This window comes from Ziziphus jujuba, chromosome 4, assembly GCF_031755915.1.
Source record: "Ziziphus jujuba cultivar Dongzao chromosome 4, ASM3175591v1".
NCBI lineage: Eukaryota > Viridiplantae > Streptophyta > Magnoliopsida > Rosales > Rhamnaceae > Ziziphus > Ziziphus jujuba.
Window position 1 is genome coordinate 20,531,371 of NC_083382.1, and position 22,055 is coordinate 20,553,425.

General features: G+C 28.9%; 2 protein-coding genes across 2 annotated transcripts; both read left to right on the forward strand.

The window, feature by feature from the left end:
- The first annotated feature begins 9,510 nt into the window (after positions 1-9,510).
- Positions 9,511-11,792, forward strand: LOC107417181 (ras-related protein RABA1f). Its single transcript, XM_016025772.4, has 2 exons — positions 9,511-9,971; positions 10,948-11,792. The coding sequence occupies exons 1-2, from the start codon at positions 9,751-9,753 to the stop codon at positions 11,378-11,380; spliced, it is 654 nt and encodes a 217-aa protein (XP_015881258.3). The 5' UTR covers positions 9,511-9,750; the 3' UTR covers positions 11,381-11,792.
- A 2,212-nt stretch (positions 11,793-14,004) lies between these two features.
- On the forward strand, positions 14,005-19,427 carry LOC107417184 (acyl-coenzyme A oxidase 3, peroxisomal-like). Its single transcript, XM_048471834.2, has 13 exons — positions 14,005-14,703; positions 15,051-15,168; positions 15,281-15,388; positions 15,515-15,687; positions 15,793-15,892; positions 16,028-16,102; positions 16,244-16,374; positions 16,856-16,991; positions 17,071-17,190; positions 17,909-18,055; positions 18,173-18,277; positions 18,388-18,489; positions 18,955-19,427. Exons 1-13 carry the CDS (start codon positions 14,249-14,251, stop codon positions 19,201-19,203), a joined length of 2,019 nt encoding a protein of 672 aa, XP_048327791.1. The 5' UTR covers positions 14,005-14,248; the 3' UTR covers positions 19,204-19,427.
- Positions 19,428-22,055: the final 2,628 nt, after the last annotated feature.

The window sequence follows — 22,055 nt, forward strand, 5'->3', positions numbered from 1 at the left end:
TTTTATGATTTCAAGGTGAAACCATCTCAACAACCCTTTATATCTAAATGGATGAGAGTGAATTTAATAAATATATATATATATAGAGGAAACCATAAACAAATGTGAAGCTCATGTGCTTGACAATAAAATTGAAATAAAAATAAGATTTTCCTCGCAAAGTTCTCTTAGATTGATAAAAATAGCTTAGTGCCTAGTTCTAAAGAGAAAAGGTGGCTATAATGGTGCTGGGAACTAAATGAAACCTTAAAAATGAAGAAGATGAGTATTAGGCCTGTCATTGATCGATCAATTAGTGTACCAATCAATCAATGATGGATTAATTAACAAAACCGATTGATCGATCAATGATTGACGGATTGAAAAACTGATTGATCGGTTAATCTCTGATTTTACATACATAAAAAATAAAAAAATAAATCATAACTTGACATAAGAAAAAATATTAAAATCAATATCCAAAACTTTCTGAAAAACAACTTTAAAAAAATCACTTCAAAGAGGTGTTAGAGCCTGCCCACCAAAGATCAAGAAAATAATCTCTAAGTCACTTACTATTTCTAATTGAGATTTGTCCTTGATGTTAACACGGACTAAGATAGATAGACTTTACAACTCAATGTTCTTACTTATGATTTTTGTCAATTTATAAAAATTTACTTGACACTTTTTAAGAATATGAGAGAAAAGTTATCCTAAAAAATATTGAAATCTTGTGCTATAGTGACTCTACAAACCTTCAAGCTTTCCATATGGGACTACTTCTAGATGGGGAGCTCAATACCTCAATCACTAAAAGCTCAAAAAAGAGACCACTCACCTTGAAATAAGTTTTGGATAAAGCAAAGGGCTTATACAACCCTTCAAGAAAACTCAGGATGACTAAAAAAAGATACAAAATCCATTTGAATGAAAAGGAGTGTTGTGAAACAATGAAAGGTCAAGAATGAAGGGCCTCAATCATATTAGTAAGTTTAAACTAGGAAAGAGAAACCATTATCCATGGTGAGGTTAAACCTAAGAAAAATATATCGAGGCCAGCAACTTCTCCATTTCGATGGACAAGCTATTCAAACATTTAAATAGCAAATAAGGACTACATTAAATAGTTATTGCCAATGGTTTTCAATCGCAATCGAAGAAATGCTTTCAAATATTGGTCCTTTTATAAGGACATTGCGCATATGGTGAAAAAGTGTATGGTGCTCTAATGCAAGATCTAAAGACTCCTTGAACGAGGTGTAAAGAGTTTTAAAGATAGCTAGAGGTTAAGAAACAACCAAATGCAAAGAGGATCAAATCCTTTAAAGGAGCAAGCTCCCTTGGTGGTTCATACCATTTTTCTTTTGTTACAATCACCTACAACAACATTGAATGCTCTTTAATTTAATTAGTACAATAAAATTGAGTTAATCCCTTATTCCATTGAGTATCATACTTAGTTATTCAGCCTAACCATTTTACTATCTAATTCATATATTACAAGTTGAGAAAACATAATAACAACCATTGCAATGGTAATGTAGTTGTACCCTTGCAACTAGGATAATTGTGATGGTGGAGTTGTCTAAAATCCAAGGTGTCTAAGGCTAGAGAGTTGGGTCACCCATTATTTTAGTCGCTAAAGATATTGGCAGATCTCTTATACTTTGAGTTTTATTATATGTGATGTCAATTTTCTTATTTATTGGATTTTAAACTGAAGGTGATGACTGACATTTTCCCCTCTTGGACTTACACATAAAAATTTGTATGTTGCATTTTTACCTTTTTTTATCATTTATTTTTTTGCATTTATTGTTATTTATATTTGTTGTAGGAGCACTTAGTCCTTGAAATTCTGGTTATATACATTGTAAAACTATAGTTTCGGATCTGGCAATATGTTATGAAATAGTTATAAGCTTTTGTAGGTTCCTATTGATTACAATCGCACAAGAGAAAAATGTAGATTTCTTAAAATGCCTATTCAACCAGCCTTTTAGCCATTTTCTTGTTTTTCTGACCCTATTTGAATTTCAGGTAGAGATAATGATGAAGAGCATGATTGATGTGAAAATAAAAAAATTAACGAGTTAAATTTATTAGTTTGAAGATCTACCAATAAAGAAATTTATTGGTTCCATAATTGACTAATTTATTTATGGGTTTTAGAAAAGTTTATTGAGCTTTAGATTATTTGAAAAAGGGCACATTTGTTTATTTCCAATATATAAATGAAACTTTCAATAATGGAGCTTAATAAATTTTTAAAACCAAAGCTCTAAGACTTATGAGCCTTGATAGATATAAAAGCTCGAAAAGGAGGTGGTGAAATAATACATATATATATATATATGTGGACACTTCTCTCATTAGTATGAGGCCTTTTAAATAAGCCAATGAGGTTGGGACAAAGAACAAAACTAGGCAAGTAGTGATCCAAAGTGAATAATATCATACTAATGGACTTGGATCATGATAGAATGTTATCAAAGCCTAAATCAAACCGAAGTATGTCAACAAGAAAGGACTAAAAGGATTGGATTGTAAGATCTATAAGTTCTTAAAGATGTAAAGTAAAAAATAGGCAAGATCATTGAACAGTGCAATATCACTTGGGAAAGAGATGGTGTAGGACATATTTGTGTGAACACTTCTTTTATAAATATGAAGCATTTCAAGTAAGGCAGTAACATTTTGGTTAAGAGCAAAATCGTGCGGATAATGGTGCAAAGTGGATAATATCATATTAATAGCCTAAATAAATATTAGGTTGCTAATATTAAATTAATAATGTAATGTAATTAGTTTAAATGGACCATAATTCAATGGTAATCAAATATCACAACAGTTAAATATCCAATTAATTTTAAAGGGCAAACAATTGTTAAATATTTTAGTAAACCAATAAAATTAAAGGTTTTTCAAATATTTTTAACAATTAAAAAGGGCTTTTAAAATTGATATTCATATGAAATAAATGACTATTAAATAAATCATTTTCAAATAAAATAAATTAACAAAATATCAATTGAATTAAAATTAAACAAACTATGAACTTATTATTTGGCATGTAACTCAACCATATAAGAGTTGCTAGATAATAAATTTAGCAATTTAAAATTATTTGACTATCTCAACAAAATTAAAAGTGATTAAATAAATGCTAATGGATCTTTGCATATGATTGAGTGATTAAATAGATGCTAATGGATGTTTGCATATGATTGAGATTGTAAATGGTACTTATTTAGTTAGGATGCCTTTTTGTCCTTATGATGCATAAGTCATTTAGTTTAAAAATTAACAAACTATTCATCAAATCAAATAGTCTAAGGAAATATTATGAGTCATTAAATCAATAAAAAAATTCCAAATATAAAATCTGTTAATTAACTACAGCCAACCTGATTTCACAAAAGGATATATAGACATCCTAGTTCAATGTTATATGCAGTGCAAATTTCAAACAATTTATCCAAATTTTTAAAGATTTAAATTTTGTCCAAATTTCAAAAATTTTTAAAATATCCAACAAAAAAATATTTTTAATAATTACAAGTGGCTTGATCCATATCCTAGTGTTTTGTAGTCATCTCAATAAACTTAGTACGGTTGCAAAATAATTTTAAAATTATTTTTCCTAAGTTATCATTGAAATCAAAGAGTATTTCTTTATATTAAGGATTGTAAATAAGAGTTATACAATATTGAATTGGTAGAATTATATTTTTAATAAATTCTTTTGCCCTTAAAGTATATAGGTAAAACATAAATTTGTAGATGTTAAATTTTTTGTAATAAAGAAAATCCTGATTTAAAACTTTTCTTTTGTGTTAGCTGGGGAAGCAAGTTTCCTAATCTTTAATGATGTCATATTTATTATATAAAATAATTTAATGTTTGATTAAATGCTAGGCATAGCAACTTTTTATAATTTTAAAAGAATACTGATCATCCGATGTTTGTGTTATATGCTTTGATTCTATGGCGTCGGATATTATGAAAACTTTTGGATTAGTAAAATAAGTTATAAAGTGAATTATTTATATTGTGCATTGCTTAGTTTAAAATTTGTTTTATTTTTACCTTCTTATTTTGTCACCACTTGTATAATGTATAAGTAATTAAGAGTCAGAGCACCCTTCATAGCACTATATGGATTTATTCCCTTATGGATAACAATTTTTTCCTAATTGAATTACCCTACTACTGCATGATCCAGTATTATTTTGTGAATGGTTTGATAACTTTTATACCATTAATATATATAGAAAGTACTAAGTTACTTATAAGTGTGCCATTAAATATATATAGATAATTTTTATATAAATCAATTAATTCAAATCCATTAATTCAGTGAGAAAATATGATAATAATTCCAATCCTTTTAACTCTTTCATATTTACTGATTAATAAAACTTAAACAACTTTTAAGCCAAAGTTCTCATATCTTTTCTAAGGAATATATTAGTTTTTTTTTTTTTTTTGGGGGGGGGGGGGGGGGGTCATTCACGTTATTAGTACTTCAAACAATGACAATTTAGCTAATTTGCATTGTTACTTCTTATTTGAGTCATCAACATTCTTTAAACTTTATTATTGAATCTGTCTAATTCTACCTCTTAATCTTTATACTACTTAAAATATATGAAATAAAATACAACATAAAATATATTCTAAACTACAAAATGAAAATGGAGCAACAGAAAAGGAGAAATACCACAAAAATGAAAGAGGATTGAGAGCATTAACAAATTCTTTCTTAATAAATACCTACCCCAACATAAGCAAACATTTATATAAGATATGAAATTAAATAAAAAGGCTTAAAAACCATATTTCATTCATTTTATAACTACAAATATGAAGGATAAATATGTAAAAGCAACATCAATTAATAGGAGAGCAAGCATAATAAAATTATCTAAAACCATATTTATCCATTTAGAGCTACACATTTATGAGAGTAAATTTATAAAATCAACGCCAATTAATTGGAAAGCAAGTAAAAAAATGTAACACCACATGCTTAATAAAACATCATAAAAATTTAAAAAAATCCAAAAGTGTCATCTAACCTTTTGTTCAGACTTATGGTATTACTATAGAAATACCTTCGTCGACTCTTTTTGTCACACCCTAAAGTTTATATACTTAAAATGTGATAAAAGTCATACTTATAATACTTAATAGAACTTATAATGCGGAACATAAAAAATCTCCAAAACATCATTAATAAATAATATCTAAAAATATCTCCACAAAAATGAACAAAATAAACTCTAACATCCTAAAGATCCTCCAAGCTAATTAATATAAAAATTAAAAAATATATATAAAACATCATTACCATAACAATAAACAATAAGTATAAAAATCAGTAAGTTACTAGGTTTTTGATAAATAAAAAAACAAGAAAATACTTTAAAATGATAACAAATAATTATCCAATAGAATTTTTATATAAACTCTAATTGTTAATTACTTAGTAGAACTTAGCATAACATAAGGTCCTCCCACATGAAACATTACGTGTAAACTCAAAGATAAAGAACCATGAATCATTAGGAAAATACCCTAACTTGATTCATCTTAACACCCAAAAATATATCATAACATATCACATAAATGCCAACTAAGTACCAACAACTAGAGCATAAATACATATATCAATAAAACATATATATTTCATAAAACATAAAGTTATAGAAAACATAAATAAAAAAATACATATCATAATTACATATTTGCTATGGTTTTAGTAAAAAATTCAGTAACTTACCTTGATCAACATAACAAACCTATGGATAACACCAATAGTCTCTCATATGTATAAAGCAGAACTGTCATACTAAGATCATCATAGCGTAGCCCCTTAAATCTTAAAATCATATGCTTACAACAAGATCAAATCATCAAAAACCAAGCAAAACCTATTAAGCCATAAACAGTCTCTTAACAAGAATTTAATTTCTTATTCAAATGACACCATCTAAATCTGAAAAATTACAAGTACACATGCATAAGTAACTGTGATTAAAAAAATTTTACTAAAAAAAATAAAAACTATTCTAAACTCATTGAAAATTTAATAAAGAAATACTAAAATCATTAGATTTTTAGAAACTTTTATTTAATATTCAATCGGTTTGTCTTTCATAAAAATTTTTATTCATTTGGAATTTTATAGATTAATACTAGATACTTATATATATTCCTATAAATTTTTAAAAGCCAAACAAAGGTCGAAAACATGATCAAATTTAAATTTAGTGGCTAATTGACAAAACTGAAAATCAATATTTCATAGGTAGTTCAGTCTAAATAAAAATTCATTAAAAATAAAATACAAGTCCAAAAGAAATAAAACTTTATATATTTTCACTATATATAGTATAAATTATATATAAAAATTATTAGGTCAAATAAAGGCTCAAAAGTATTTTAAATTGAATTTTATTCTTTACTAAATATATCATAAAATAAATTTAGACAGCTAAGTATAAGTAACTTAGAAAATTACCATGCCAAAATATAAAGTATTTGAAGCTAAATTTTTTTATAATATATACATATGGATGATAATGCATAAACATTTTCAGATCAAAATAATTTTATTTGTATCTGTTTTGAAATTTTTACAGATGAACCATATTGTAGTTGCACAGAAAAACTAGACAAAATGTATATATTCAAAATTTTATAGTAAATTGAAACAGATCCAAATCACCCCAAATAAATTTCTACTGATTCATAAACATGTCTATTTTTATCATAAAAAAGTTTAGTGCAAAATATGTTTTTAAATATTTTAAATAAATTCAAATAGTCACTCTGTATAGATCCCCATCTAAGTTCTAGATTAGGGTTTTAAGAAAAAATTCTTTAAAATTAGCCTTAATCATTGCTTTTATAATCCCAAAGCATCTCAAATAATCTCATATAACATAAAAATATTAGAAAAACCAATCTTAATCAACTTCAAAAATTTAGGATCTTCTTTTCTATGCTCCAAAAGTTGTTCAGAATTCTAAAATCTCCAAAGATACTGAAATCTTAATAATTTTAAATCGATACCAATATCCTAAGTTAAAATTAGAAGCCTTTAATATTAACCCTAATAGCTTTTAGGGTTAGAAGAAAAATAAGAGGGAGACTTATCAGATACCCTAGTGTCGCAAAGTTGAAAACAACGTAAAAATAAAATAAACGTGTTTTTTCCTTCCTTTTAATAAAACCAAAAAAAGAGTAAATATTTTTTTTCTTCCAATTTCCTAATAAATTAAAATATCCTTATAAACCAAACTTATTAGAATAAAAATTCTCTTTTTTTTAAAAAAAAATAATAATAATTATAAAAGTTTTAAAGACAATAATATTATATATATATATATATATTCTAAATTACACTTTTAACTCATTTGCTCTTTTATTATAGGCTATAGATATTTTACTTTTTTTCATTTAAGATGATACATGTTTTTATGCACCATCTTTCCAAATGCTTTGGCTAAGCCTTAATATTACTTATATCCATTTGTTTTGATACAAAAATAAGTAGGTAAAATAATAAATGTTTATCAAAAAAGAAAAACCAAAAAAAGAGTTTATATATATATATATATAAATTGAGAGGAAACATTTTAAAATCAGACCTTAACTACAACTTTAGGAAATATTTGATACCTTATTAAATTGAATTTATTTAAATTTTAAAATTACTAAAATGATATGGTGTCTATAATTTTTTTTTTAACCAAAGGAAAGCAATAATTTATATGTTGTTTTGTTATGATAACTTTTTTATATTAAAATTAAATAAGATATAATGATCTATAATTATTCTAAATTTATTGTAAAAATATATATAGAAATGTTTTTGTTATTTTAAAATTTTGGTCAAAATATCAATTTTTAAATAAATACATTATTTATACACACATAGATATACATACATACATACATATATATATATATATATATATATCCATTTAATATCTAAAGTGATTATTCACATTATAGTTTTATATGAGCTTTTATTTATAAGATAATTTTAATTTGAATATGATTGTTTTGATAAAATAAAAGATAAGCATAATATTATATTATATTAAATATTATATATTTTAGGGATTTAAATTTCTCTATATTGATTATAAAAGAATCATATTTTTAAAATTACTCTACTATCTGATTCTAAAAACTAACGTATAACTCCCAGACTTTTCAAATAATCAACTCTATACATCATGGAACTTTTCAAATAATCAATCCATTGTACTTTTACCAAACATATAAAGAGTTCAAAATTTTTTTATAATTGATTTTAGAACTCCTAGAACCCTTACCAAAGTAAGCCTATAATGTTTTTCCATTCTATTATTTTTTTAAAAAAAGGAGGAAAAAAAAAATACATTTCTCATATATGCACCCACGTTCACTTTTTAAAAATTTTTTTTTTTAATCCTTTATCATTTGTTTAAATGCACCCATAATCACATAAGTATTTCACAATTCAAAATTTTAATAATAATAGGAGAAATTTTTTTCACAATTTTAAAAAAATTCTATACCATTTTATTCTCTATACAATACTATTTAAATGTATGAATATAATAATAATAATAATAATAATAATAATAATAATCTTGTACATTATTCTTAATATCTAAAATATCCATAATCATATAATCCCACAATCCGGTCAAAAACACATCTTTTCACCACAACCTCATACCAAACTTGATGCACTAAAAGCTACTTAGAAACTAAAAGCTAAGCTAGCAATTAACAATTCTAGGTCCAGCAATTCACTTCAGCAGGTCAAAACCTCCGCTCTATCATCCACTCTAGCTCCACTCTATCATCCACTCTAGTGGCCTTTTTTTTTTTTTTTTTGGTAAATCACTCTAGTGGCCTTTGTGTTGTTTATTGTTTGATGATTTCATACTCTTGAGTTTTTATGATTTGTATAACCAATCTTACTAAAAAAAAAATATTATGTTTGCAACTCTAGTTTATGATAGAATATGAAATAAATGAGTTTTACTATTTATCAGTACTAATAATGTTAACTAACTTATGTAATAAATTTTATTTTACTTATATAATCTATTATTATTATACTAATTTAAAATTATTTTTAATAATAATTATTTAAATTATCATATGATATATAGATATTTGTAATACCATATTAACAGTAACAAATAGATGATTTTTCAAATTTAGATGAAGAGCAATATATAAATTTAAATGAAGAGAAATATATGTAACACATAATTAAGGACTAGACAGTATGAATAAATTACTCAAATAGGTTTAATTATATATTAATAATATTATATATAATTTGGCGTAATTAGAACTTTTTTAATTAAGTTTTTATTTTTTTTATTTTGATAAATGTAAAAAAGGAAAAAAAAAATTTTTGATAAAAGTAAAAATAAAAAAAATAAAAAAATAAAAAAGAAGAAGAAGAAATGTTGAACGATAAATAGGGTGAAAAGTGTGAAATTGTTAAGAAAGAGTATTAATTGATGCATTTATTAAAAGCTTTGAATGTCCCTCCCTCTCATGTCCTGTATCCAACTCCGTCCTCTTTATTTCTCTCTTTTCCTATCAAAATGCCAAGATTTGCTTTGTATTGTATATCAGCATTTCTTTTTTCTTAATCGAACCTAAGCCTTGAAATCCAAACCTCCAAAAACCGCTTTTTTTCTTATCATCTTCCTCTTAGAGATTCAGACTGCAAAGTCTTAACAAATGGGGGCGTACAGAGCCGACGACGATTACGATTACCTGTTCAAGGTCGTTCTGATAGGTGACTCCGGCGTCGGCAAGTCCAACCTCTTGTCTCGCTTCACCCGCAACGAATTTAGTCTTGAATCCAAGTCCACCATTGGCGTCGAGTTCGCCACTCGCAGTATACATGTCGATGACAAGGTCGTCAAGGCCCAGATTTGGGACACTGCTGGCCAAGAAAGGTCTCCTTTTCTCTCTCTCTCAATTTCCCAGATTTTGTTTTTGCGTTTTTATTGAATTTTACGAGTTGGGTCTCGCGTCTTATCGTTCTTGAAGAACTTGTTTGCAATGAGTGAAATTGAGTATTTATATTGCATGGAAATTTTTGGGTTTTGTTTCTATTCCCAAATCATGGTATATTGAATTTTCAATTTGCACTGAGAAACTCTATGTATATAATGAGAATGAGAATACGTGGATTTTGATTACTTTTCAAATCATGTTGTCTTGAATTTAATGGATAGCGAGTTGATGTTTCTTATGCAATGGAATTTTACGCACGTCTTTATTTTATTTATTATTATTATTATTATTATTTCCATGAATTCGCTTTAAAGGATCTTGCTTTATTTTGTTCTTGACAATTGGTGGTTTTCAATTTGTAGTAGCGTTTTATTTGTTCATCGAAAATGGGTAGTAAATGCTTTTTAGGAGTAGGAGTTTTTATTGCCACAATATACAATTTATGGGTTGTTAATTGGACTTTATTATCTATATTTTCAAGATTCAGGGAGACATGTAGTAGAAGATAAAAATTTCGTCTATAAAAATATTATATTCCGTATTTGCATAAGTACAGGTTAGAATTAACAGGATGATATGCGGGTTTTGTAACGCATTCCTACATCTTCTCTGTATTGAGACTCCCAATAGCCTGCAGTTAAGTGGAGCTACACATTGTGGATAAAACTTTTCCTTTGTGTTAATTGTGGAAATTAATTTCTAAGTTGATGACTTATTTAACTTTATGTGTGTATGTTAGTGCTGTAGTTTTACATTTTCTTTGGATGACATACAAGCCAGTTGTGTAATTGTATGTTTGCTTCTTATTCTCATTTTTCTGTTTCTGTGCAATAGTCATATTGTCGCTGCTTGTAAGATGGTTAGCTGTTGCATGTTAGTGAAGAGGTCTCTAACTCGCTATTATCTTTTCAACAGATATCGTGCAATAACGAGTGCATACTACAGAGGAGCTGTTGGTGCATTGCTTGTTTACGATGTTACTAGGCACGTTACTTTTGAGAATGTTGAAAGATGGTTAAAGGAGCTCCGGGATCACACTGATTCCAGTATTGTGATTATGCTTGTAGGAAACAAGGCAGACTTGCGGCACTTGCGAGCTGTTTCCACAGAGGATGCAACAGCGTATGCAGAGAAAGAGAATACATTTTTCATGGAAACCTCTGCCCTAGAGTCCTTGAATGTTGAAAATGCCTTCACTGAAGTGCTCACTCAGATATATCGAGTTGTCAGTAGGAAAGCTCTTGACATCGGGGATGACCCAACAACCTTGCCCAAGGGACAGACGATCAATGTTGGATCTAAAGATGATGTATCTGCTGTGAAAAAAGTTGGATGTTGCTCTTCATAGTCTGATGAAATGAAGAAAGTTGCTGTCATGAAACTAGTATCTCCATTGTTTGAGTGTGATACAGAGAAACTTTACATCACCCACATTTGATCGATGAAGCCACATACTTCGAGACGCTTCAAACGTTTAATAGATGCAGTCAACAAACTAAATTTTATGGCTTTATGGCATACATACCATGCTGCAAGACACTCGAAATGTTGTTGGAAATTTGCTACAGACCCTGGTTTTGGATGTAAGAAATTCTTTTCTGCGTTTGGTGTAAGATGTGGTTCTTCATTTATTTATTTATTTTTTTCGGTTCATGTTCCTTAAATTATATATAATTGCTTGCGCAGGTTTCTTTAGTATTGGATAATGGTTGTTTTTATACTTGATTAATCAATTTAGTGGTTTGGTATTTAAGCTTTTATCTGATTGGAAATTAATCAAAGGACTCAATATATTTTCCATTAAACATTAAACCTGTGGTTGGTTTATTTGTTTATTTCTGTTTTTATTTTTTTGTTAACAAAATCTAGTGTTTCATTTTCTCCCCCATACAAGCTTGATGCAAGATAAGAGTATTCTGCTTTTCATAATTGACCTTTTGCTCACTATGTGAAATATAAGAATGTGATAAAATTCTCACATGGAGCGTGGAGCTTTTGTGAATAAAGATTAGTATAAATACTAGGTGCTTCTTTTCACAAAAAAAAAAAAAAAAGAAGGGAGGATAAATATAGAGTACCTGTATTTTCATTGCCCTTTTTGGTGAATAGCTTTGTTTATAAATGAAAAGCATGTGATGGAGTGGTAGGTGTTGATCAGATTTGAAGATTGGGGTTTGGTAAGTTTTATGCAGTGCAGATGGGTTGGTGATATAGTATGAGTGAAGGACAGGTTGAAGAAAGGATAGAAATAGAGTTCATTCGGTCATTCTAAAGAAGTATATTAGTTTCTTTCGCAATAAAGGTGGCGATTATTAGAACAAAGATATTTTTTGGTTTTTTTTTTTTTTTTTTTTTTTTTTTTTTTTTTTTTTTTAATGGCTATACATTACAGCAAATGTATTCTAATAACCCAACCCCCCCAGTTTTGTTATGTTGGATCGTATTTTGGTCAAACGAGGATATTTATTAATTAAACCAAATCATTGTTTACAATTGACATAAAATCTTGAGATAAATTAGGTTTCCACCAGATAATAAAATTCTATTTCAAACTGTTTTAGCTATGTGAAAAATTGTAAATGATAAAAAAAAAAAAAAAAATGTAAGTTGATTTAGCTATTCAAACCCTTACTTACATCTCAGGTTGATGCAAACATTTCCGAGTGTCCAAGATAATTACTTGAAAAGTCCACAAAAACATTGTCACCAGAAAATTTAATAGCAAAAAATATTTCGGTTTGCTAATCTTATTTAGAAATTTCCATAAATTGTGATTGTCTCATAAGGATATAAATATTTACTGATGTGCATTCAAAATTATTTGCCATTTAACATATGGTAACTTGCCATTTGTAATTTGTATTTATCTTTATTTAACACTTAACGTAATTTATCTGATTTTTCTAGAAAGTGACGATGACGTTTAGTTTTGGATAAGAATGAACGGTTTTCTGCTAAATGGATTATTTTTGTTTTTCCATATATTTTTATATGGAAGCTATAAATTTGGACCGAGCCACTTTGGAGAAAGAAAACTAATAGCCACGTCATCCGGGCCGCTTTACGCTCTGGGTTGGAATTGAAAACTCGTAAAACCGAATGACGAAATAGAAAACAAAGCATATCCTTAAGCACCCATCCCAATGACAAGCTTTCAACCAAACGTCTTTGACGATGTCCCTGTGGACGACCTGTTTTTTTTTTTTCGTTTTTTCAAATGGTTGAAAATCATCGTGAATACCCAAAATAAAAGAGGATAAAGGAGAATTATTCTGTATAATTATAAATTTGATGAAATACTTGTATATATATATAGATATATATAGACCCAGTTGAAAACTGTTTTAAACCGGTTAACATTTGAAAGAATAAACTATAAAACTATATATATACATATACATATAAATAGAAATCAACGCTGCAAAGTAGCATTCATGAGTTTTTATCTTCTTATATGGTTTTTGATGAAAGATGATGATAAATCAAGTTAATGTATTTCTAAATTAAGGACGTACATGATGAATGTGATGAAATTTTAATCCGATATAATTTTCTATATAAATATGCCACACTGAAAGGAGGTTGACCAAACTATCCATTTAAATTTTTCTTTATGTATATTTACAATAATATATATATATATGATTAACAAAATATCTAAATATTTTGTTGACCATAAACATCTAAATATAAATTTTAGTGCAAAATTCATCGGTAAATAAAAATAAATGTTCAAAAATATTCTATGTTGCAAAAAGTACAAAAACAAATAAGATTTATTAATAATAAAAAAAATAACTTCAAGAATATATTTATTTATACTATAAAAATATAGTTTCGAATTAAAAAAAAAAATTATAAAGGTTTATTCACGAATAACTTCCATTGTTAAATATCTATATTTAATAAACACAAATTTAAATCACATACAAGGCAGCAGATGGAATGCTTAGATTCTAGAGCGGTTATAAATTAGGCTATTTGTTAAAAGAAAGCCTATCGACACCTTTACCGTTAATTATTCCAATTCGGAAATCTGACACGCTGTTATTCTCGCGTGTCATTACCTACCAACTCAATCAAAGTCTCTTCCTCTTCCATTCTCTCTTCTGTTTTCTTGCAAGGAAAAACTTTCTCCGTGGCGCTGAGCCTTCTTCTTCGTCTTCCTTCAACCCCTCTCTCTCTTTCTCTCTCAATCCAAACCAGAAAGTCTCCAATGGACCGTGTCGCATGGCGAACCCAAATCCTATCCAAGCACCTCAACAACCCTTCGTCCACCCCAATTCTCTCTCCCAACCCATGTCTCAGCTACTCTCCGCCGGAGATCTCGGAGCCGTTTGATTTTGATACCAAAGAGATGAGAAAGGTCTTGGACGCCCACAACCTCCAGGACCGGGACTGGCTCTTCGGGCTGATGATGCAGAGCAAGCTTTTCAACCCCAGGAATGTCGCTGGGCGAGTGTTCGTGTCGCCGGACTACAATCAGTCCATGGAGCAGCAGAGGGAGATGACCATGAAGCGTATTGGGTATCTGTTAGATCGTGGGGTTTTTCGAGGTTGGCTGACTGAGAAAGGTGCGGAGGCTGAGATGAGAAAGTTCGCTTTTTTTGAGGTTATTGGGATGTTTGATCACTCCCTTGCTGTCAAGCTCGGTGTTCATTTCTTTTTATGGTATGGAACTCACTGAATTCATTTCTTTGTCTTTTTTCTATTTTTGGCAATTTTGGGTTTTCGAGTAAGAATTCAATTCTTGTTTTTGGTGATTTCCGGGCTTTCTGGTGGAATTTAGTGTGTATTACTTTATTTGTTGTGTGATTGGTTGATAAGAAAATGGAGGAAAGTTTTGATTGGTTGATGAGAAAATGGAGGAAAGTAAAGGATGCTTTTCAGTGGGAAAACAAATCGAAGAACAAATCTTTTAACATATTTTAGCTCTGGGAATTGACAACTATGGTAAGTGTTGCTAATATCAAGGAAGGACTTCTATTAACCTTTAGATTCGCTTTTCTGAATTTCAGGGGTGGGGCTATCCAGTTTTTTGGCACAGAGCGTCATCATGATAAGTGGCTGAGCGACACTGAGAGTTATGCGATTAAGGGATGCTTTGCAATGTCTGAGTTGGGGCATGGAAGTAATGTATGTGAAGGTTGTTCAATCTTGGTCTGCAGCGTCAGGGCTGTGTATGTGTTTTTGGCTCTTTTGTCCATAATATTTTCTAATTGGTGCGGGTTTTGATTTTCTTTTCAAGGTTCGAGGAATTGAAACAATGACCACTTATGATACAAATAGCGGTGAATTTGTCATTAATACTCCTTATGAATCGGCTCAGAAGTTTTGGATTGGAGGGGCAGCTAATGTAAGAATTATCATAAAATCTTTTGTCTTTTTAGACGTTAAAAATTTAAGTTAATTTCCCATTCTAATTTTTATCACTATCCGTATGGCTTTTTCTTTGACATTGTTCATTACCATCCATGTTCAGCATGCAACACACACAATAGTCTTTTCACAGCTCAATATCAATGGGAAAAATCAAGGTGTCCATGCATTTATAACCCAGATTAGGGATGAAGATGGAAACATCTGTCCAAACATTCGAGTTGCTGATTGTGGTCATAAAATTGGTTTGAATGGTGTTGACAATGGTCGAATCTGGTAAATGCTTCCAGCAGTTTGACTTCATTATTATATACTTGCAAGTACAAAACTATGAAAATTTAAAATATATTTTCCTCAGAGGATTTGGAATTGCATTATCAGGTTTGACAATGTGCGAATCCCCAGAGAAAATTTATTGAACTCAGTAGCTGATGTTTCTCCAGATGGCCAATATCTTAGTGCAATAAAGGACCCAGATCAGGTACTCATATTACCTTGAAAAGGGAAACATACATTGCTTTGTCTCATTCTTTCCTTTCTTTGTTTCCTTTGATACATAACATAGGAGCATGAATTTATTTACGGTTTTAGATTTTAAATCATTTCCCGTAATCAGAGGTTTGCAGCATTCTTGGCTCCCTTGACATCTGGTCGTGTAACAATTGCAGTCAGTGCAATTTACTCATCAAAGGTAAAAAATTTGTAAGCATGGCTCCTCCTGTTATTTGTTAGTCAGTTTTGCATGTTTATGTGATTTTAGGGTTAGGGGTCTCATGCATCTCCTACTAAACTAAATTCGTTTTTTATGTGATTTCGTTCATCTACCTGTCAGATTAGTTTAGCAATTGCCATAAGGTACTCACTGACAAGACGGGCTTTTTCTGTTACGCCTAATGGTCATGAAGTCCTATTGCTTGATTACCCTAGCCATCAACGCCGACTTTTACCTCTCCTTGCAAAGACGTAAGCATCATTACACTTTTATAGCTTAGTATTATAGTCATTGGCAATAACATGTCATTTAGTTCAAGTATATTTTCATTTGATCTTTGAGTAAATATCTCATATTTTCAGTACGATGAATAACAACATTTCTAAGTTTAGATTTAGTGTATGATTACCCTCGTGGAATTGATTAGTTTTGTTTGAACTAAAATTTGACTCACCAGTAGAATTGCTGCTTTTATGACTTGAACAATGATTCATCCCAATTCCTAGGACTTAAATCTTTTCATGTTTCATTTTTATGTTGGTCTGAATTTTATGATATACATGTGTTACATAATGGCTGGAAGATGTGCCCCCAGATCTTGAATACAAGTGCCCTGATGGCTTTAGTGAATTTTAGTTTGAAAGGGCAACAACCTTTGATTAGAAACTAATGCCAAATTGGGATGCAAATTCTGGTATTTTTTCCCCCTCACTTTGGCTTCATGTGCTCCAGATATGCTATGAGTTTTGCTGCAAATTTCTTAAAATTAATATACGTGAAAAGAACCCCTGAGTCAAACAAAACCATCCATGTTGTTTCAAGTGCACTCAAGGCTACACTATCTTGGCATAACATGCGAACTCTTCAGGTATGTAATTAAAATTCAAACCTCAATAGAATTAGTTTATTTTAAATTAATTGCCTCGCACAAAATATCAATTTATCAGGAATGCCGTGAAGCTTGTGGAGGGCAAGGTGTGAAGACTGAAAACCGTGTTGGTCATATGAAAAGTGAATATGATGTGCAGTTGACTTTTGAGGGTGACAACAATGTTCTGATGCAACAGGTAGATCGTTTTTTTTTTTTAAATTGCATTTATTTATTTACTTACCATATTTATATTTGTAATTTACTGAATATGATACCATGAATAGTTTTTCAGTTTTAGCAAAGAGTGAAAAATTATATGGTGTCTGACACAGCTAGTTGGAGAAGTAAACTGTGTCTTGAGTTGTTGTATGGGAGACTGGTTATAATTTAGTTTCTAAAAGCATTTTCCAGTCAAATTCAAAATAAATTATTGTATATTATTTGTCTTGGACTTAAAAATATGTATTGACATATATTATTATGTATATAGGTGCTTTTTAATGTATATTTAAGCAACCTCAAATGGAATTTTCTGGTCAAGTTCGAATCAATTGATCATACATTGATTGTGGACCAAGGCCCCTTCTAATGTATCCATAAATAATTTCTAAAAGTAATTTTTATCTAATTTGGTAGGCCTTAATTTGTTGATATTGAGATGCATACTTTAAATTGCATGATAATTTAATATTTAGCTGTCATGATTTAATGGACATAGTCTAAGTGGCTGAATGTAGTTGACATTAAGGGACCATAGTTGTCTGGAAAATTATTTCTCATACCCATCCTAGCTTTCTTATTTTGGCTGTTTATGTTCCCCTTGACAAAGACCTAGTTTACATTTATAATATTATTATCTAATCTTGCTTTAGATTAAAGTCTAAACCTGTAAAATTCTTAAATTTTTAATCCAGGTCAGCAAGGCACTCCTTGCAGAATATATGGCAGCGCAGAAGAGAAATAAACCATTTAAAGGGTTGGGATTAGAACACATGAATGAAGCTTGCCCTGTTATTCCATCTCATCTTACAAGTTCTACTCTGCAGAGTAGCCATTTCCAGGTAATGTAATTTAACATGACCTTCGTTGATATATTAGAATGATCATGTGGATGTTAATTGATATATCATTATTTTTTATTTATTTATTTATTTTTTTTTATCACTTGTCTACGTTAGATGGATGCATTTTGCTTAAGAGAGCGTCATCTGCTGAATTGTTTTGCTGTGGAAGTGTCACAGTATCAGAGACAGGGAGAAACCAAAGAAAATGCATTCATTCAGGTGAGGTGACAGTTCAATTTGTTTTATATACCCATTTCTCTCTTTCTCTCTCTCTCTCTCTCTCTCTATCTCTCTCTCTCTCTCTCACTGTCTATTCTTTCCTTCACTAGAGTTATCAGCTTGCTGAAGATCTAGGTAGAGCTTTCTCAGAGCGAGCAATCCTTCAAACTTTCCTCGATGCTGAGGCTACTGTTCCGGCTGGTTCATTGAAGGTATTCCCACTAACGTGTCTTTTTATATTTTTATATTTTTATATTTTTTATATTTGTGATTGTTGTTATTGTTGTTGTCGTTGTTGTTGTTTTGTTTCTTTTTTATTATTATTATTTTCTTTTCTGCAATGAATGTGATCAGAATTTAGATTTAATTTAGAGTTGAAAATTGACACTGGGAGGTTTGGTACTTGGATGGGGTAAATTGTTTCTCATGAGTGGTAGTAGGGTGTAAAAACAAAGCAATTGGTTCTGAATGATATGGTGAGATGGTCTTTGGGTTTGAGCAATAGTGTTCAGATGTTTCCAAAACAAGTAAAAACGTTCTGTTGTAAATTTCTTAATTTCAAGTTGTCAAAATGCTAAGTATAAGTTGCTTAATAGACTTTTTATTGCATGAGGTTTCTTGCATCCAGTAGTCATCGCAAATCCATTTATTGAATCTCTATACTTGTTAATTTGCAGGACATTTTGAGTAAACTGAGGTCCTTGTATGCATTAACGTGCATGGAAGAAGATGCTGCTTTTCTCCGGTACGGATATTTGTCGACGAACAATGCTGCAGCAGTAAGGAAAGAAGTGGCTAAACTCTGCAGTGAACTGAGACCTCATGCACTTGCCTTGGTTAGCTCCTTCGGAATCCCCGATGCCTTCCTAAGCCCTATTGCTTTTAATTGGATTGAGGGATATTCATGGTCTTCAACACAGAATTAGCCAAAAATCTATCGTCTATATTTTTGAAAAAGTGGTGCTGTGGCTGTTCAACTTCATTGCAATAAGAAAGTTCACCTAAATTGTAATAATTACAGCAATTCTGTAACTTTATGTAACAATAAAGCGTTCTGTAACTTTATGTAACATTAAAGCGTTTCTTTCTCTTTTTCTTCTTCTTTACTACTATTGTAATAAACAATGGAGCAAAGATGAGAGATTTTATATGTATGCTGTAGTTGATTTAAACGTATATAATACTATTACACTCCAAATCTATATACTTAGAATGTAATAAACGTTATATTTATAACACTTAATAGAACTTATAATGCGGAACATAAAAAAAATTCTTCAAAATATCGTTAATAAATAATATAAAAAAAAAACTCAACAAAACAAACAAAATAAACTCTAACATCCAAAAGATTTTTCAAACTACTAATATAAAATAATAATAATAATAATAACAATTAAAACACCATTAATCTATGCCAAATCCATCTACTTTGAAATTATTGTGTATCTGAAATCATAACAATAAATAATGAATATAAAATTCAGCAAGTTACTGAATTTTTAATAAATATAAAAACAAGAAAATATTTAAAATGATAATAAATAAATATTTAAAAATAATCTTTAACAACATAAACAGAATTTTCATATAAAATGTATGAGATATAAAAAGAACAGCTCTAATTGTTAATTACTTAGTAGGACTTGGCATAACATAATTTTACTCCTCGGTAATACATATCAACTTATGTGTGAGGCATGTAACAAGTGGGAAAATATAAATTTTAATAAAAACAAGCACTCATACCTGAAGATATGAGTCATACTCGAAGATATGAGTTATACCCCTACTATAATCATCAATAGGTCCTCCCACATGAAACAACATGTCTAAATCTGAAGGTAAAGAACCTCACTATGGAAATATCCTAACATGATTTATCTCAACATTCGAAAATATATCATAACTTATCACATAAATGCCTACCAAATACTAACAACTAGAGCATAAAGCATACAAAAACCATTTAATATCTAATATCAATAATCCAATAATTTATTTGTGCAATATATATATATATATATATATTTCATAAAATATAAAGTTATAGAAAAACATAAATAAATCAATAACATATCATAACTACATATTTGCTATGGTTTCACGAAAAAATCCTGTAACTTACCTTTATCAACAAAAATTCATAAATGACAAACAACTTATGGATAATACCGATAGTCCCTCATAAGTATAAAACAGAACTACCATATACCATGATTATCTTAGATATAAATCCTAAAATCAAATTCTCAAATTCAAGCTAAATGAATAAGAGTTGATACTATAAGATCATCATAGCTTAATCCTCAAATATTAAAATCATAAGCCTACAACAAGATCAAATCACCAAAAACCAAACAAAAACCTATTAATCCATAAATAGTTTCTAAACAAGGATTTAATTACTTATTGAAACGATATCATTTAAGTCTGAAAAATTACAAGGCCACACTATACACATGAATAAGTAACTATGGTTAAAACAATTCATAAAAAAATAATGAAAAACTATTCAAAATTCATTGAAAAGTTAACAAAGAAATATTGAAATTATTTGATTTTTAGAAACCTTCATTTAATATTCAAACTATTTCTCTTTCATAAAATGTTATAGTTATTTGAAATTTTACAGATTAGTACTAGATACTTATATACTCCTATAAAATTTTAAAAGCCAAATAAATGTTGAAAATATGGTCAAATTAAATTTAGTAACTAATTGACAAAAATTGAAAATTAGTATTTCACATGGAGTCTAATTTTTTTTAAAAAAAAAATCATTAAAAACAAAATAAAAGTACAAAAGAAGTAAAATTTTACAGCGTAAGAATGCTATATAAAACTTATCAGGTCAAATAAAGACTTGAAAATATTTTAAATTGAATTTTATTCTTTGCTAAACTAACTAAAAAATAAATTCAGACTGTTGAGTATAGATAACTTAGAAAATCACCATAGCCAAATATAAAGAATTTGAAGCTAAATTTTTTTATATAATAGTAGACATATAAAGGATAATGCATAAAAATTTTCAGATTAAAAAAATTTCATTTGGATCTATTTTGAAATTTTTATAAATGAACCATATTGTAGTTGCATAGAAAAATTCGATAGAAAATATAAATACAAAATTTCATAATAAACTAAAAATAGATCCAAATCAACCCAAATAAATTTATTCTAATTCATAAACATGTCTATTTTCATCTATAAAAATTTCAATGCCAAAGAAAATTTCTAATTATTTTAAATAAATTCAAACATTCAATCTGTACAAATTCCCATATAAATTCTAGATTAGGGTTCTAACAAAAATTCTTCAATTTAGCCTTAGTCATTAGTTCTATAACCCCAAAATATCTCAAATAATCTCATATAACATAAAAAGAAAAAAGATTACAAAAACCAACCTTGATCAACTTCAAAGAGTTAGGATCTTTCTTTCTATACTTCAAAACCTATTTAGAATTTTAAAATCTTCAAAGATACTGAATCTCTAACAATTTTAAACGGATACCAACACTCTAAATTAAAATCAGAAGCCCTTAATATTAACCCTAATAGCTTTTAGGGCTAGAAGAAATAGAAGAAAAGGAAAGGAAGACTTACCCGATACCCTAGCGTCGCAAAGTCAAAATCAAACGTAAAAAATAAAATAAACATGTCTTTTCCTTTCTTTTTATAAAAACAAAGATAGAGTAAATACCCATTATTATTATTTTTTAATTCAATTTCCTAATAAAATTGAAATAACAAACCTATTTGGATGAAATCT

Bases quoted from the DNA above. Each gene is read 5' to 3' on its own strand.
- LOC107417184 (XM_048471834.2), top strand. From the start codon at position 14,249: ATGGACCGTGTCGCATGGCGAACCCAAATCCTATCCAAGCACCTCAAC. The intron at 14,704-15,050 runs GTATGGAACTCA...TCTGAATTTCAG, and splicing joins GGTGTTCATTTCTTTTTATG to GGGTGGGGCTATCCAGTTTT. The intron at 15,893-16,027 runs GTACTCATATTA...TCCCGTAATCAG, and splicing joins CAATAAAGGACCCAGATCAG to AGGTTTGCAGCATTCTTGGC.
- LOC107417181 (XM_016025772.4), top strand. From the start codon at position 9,751: ATGGGGGCGTACAGAGCCGACGACGATTACGATTACCTGTTCAAGGTC. The intron at 9,972-10,947 runs GTCTCCTTTTCT...TCTTTTCAACAG, and splicing joins GACACTGCTGGCCAAGAAAG to ATATCGTGCAATAACGAGTG.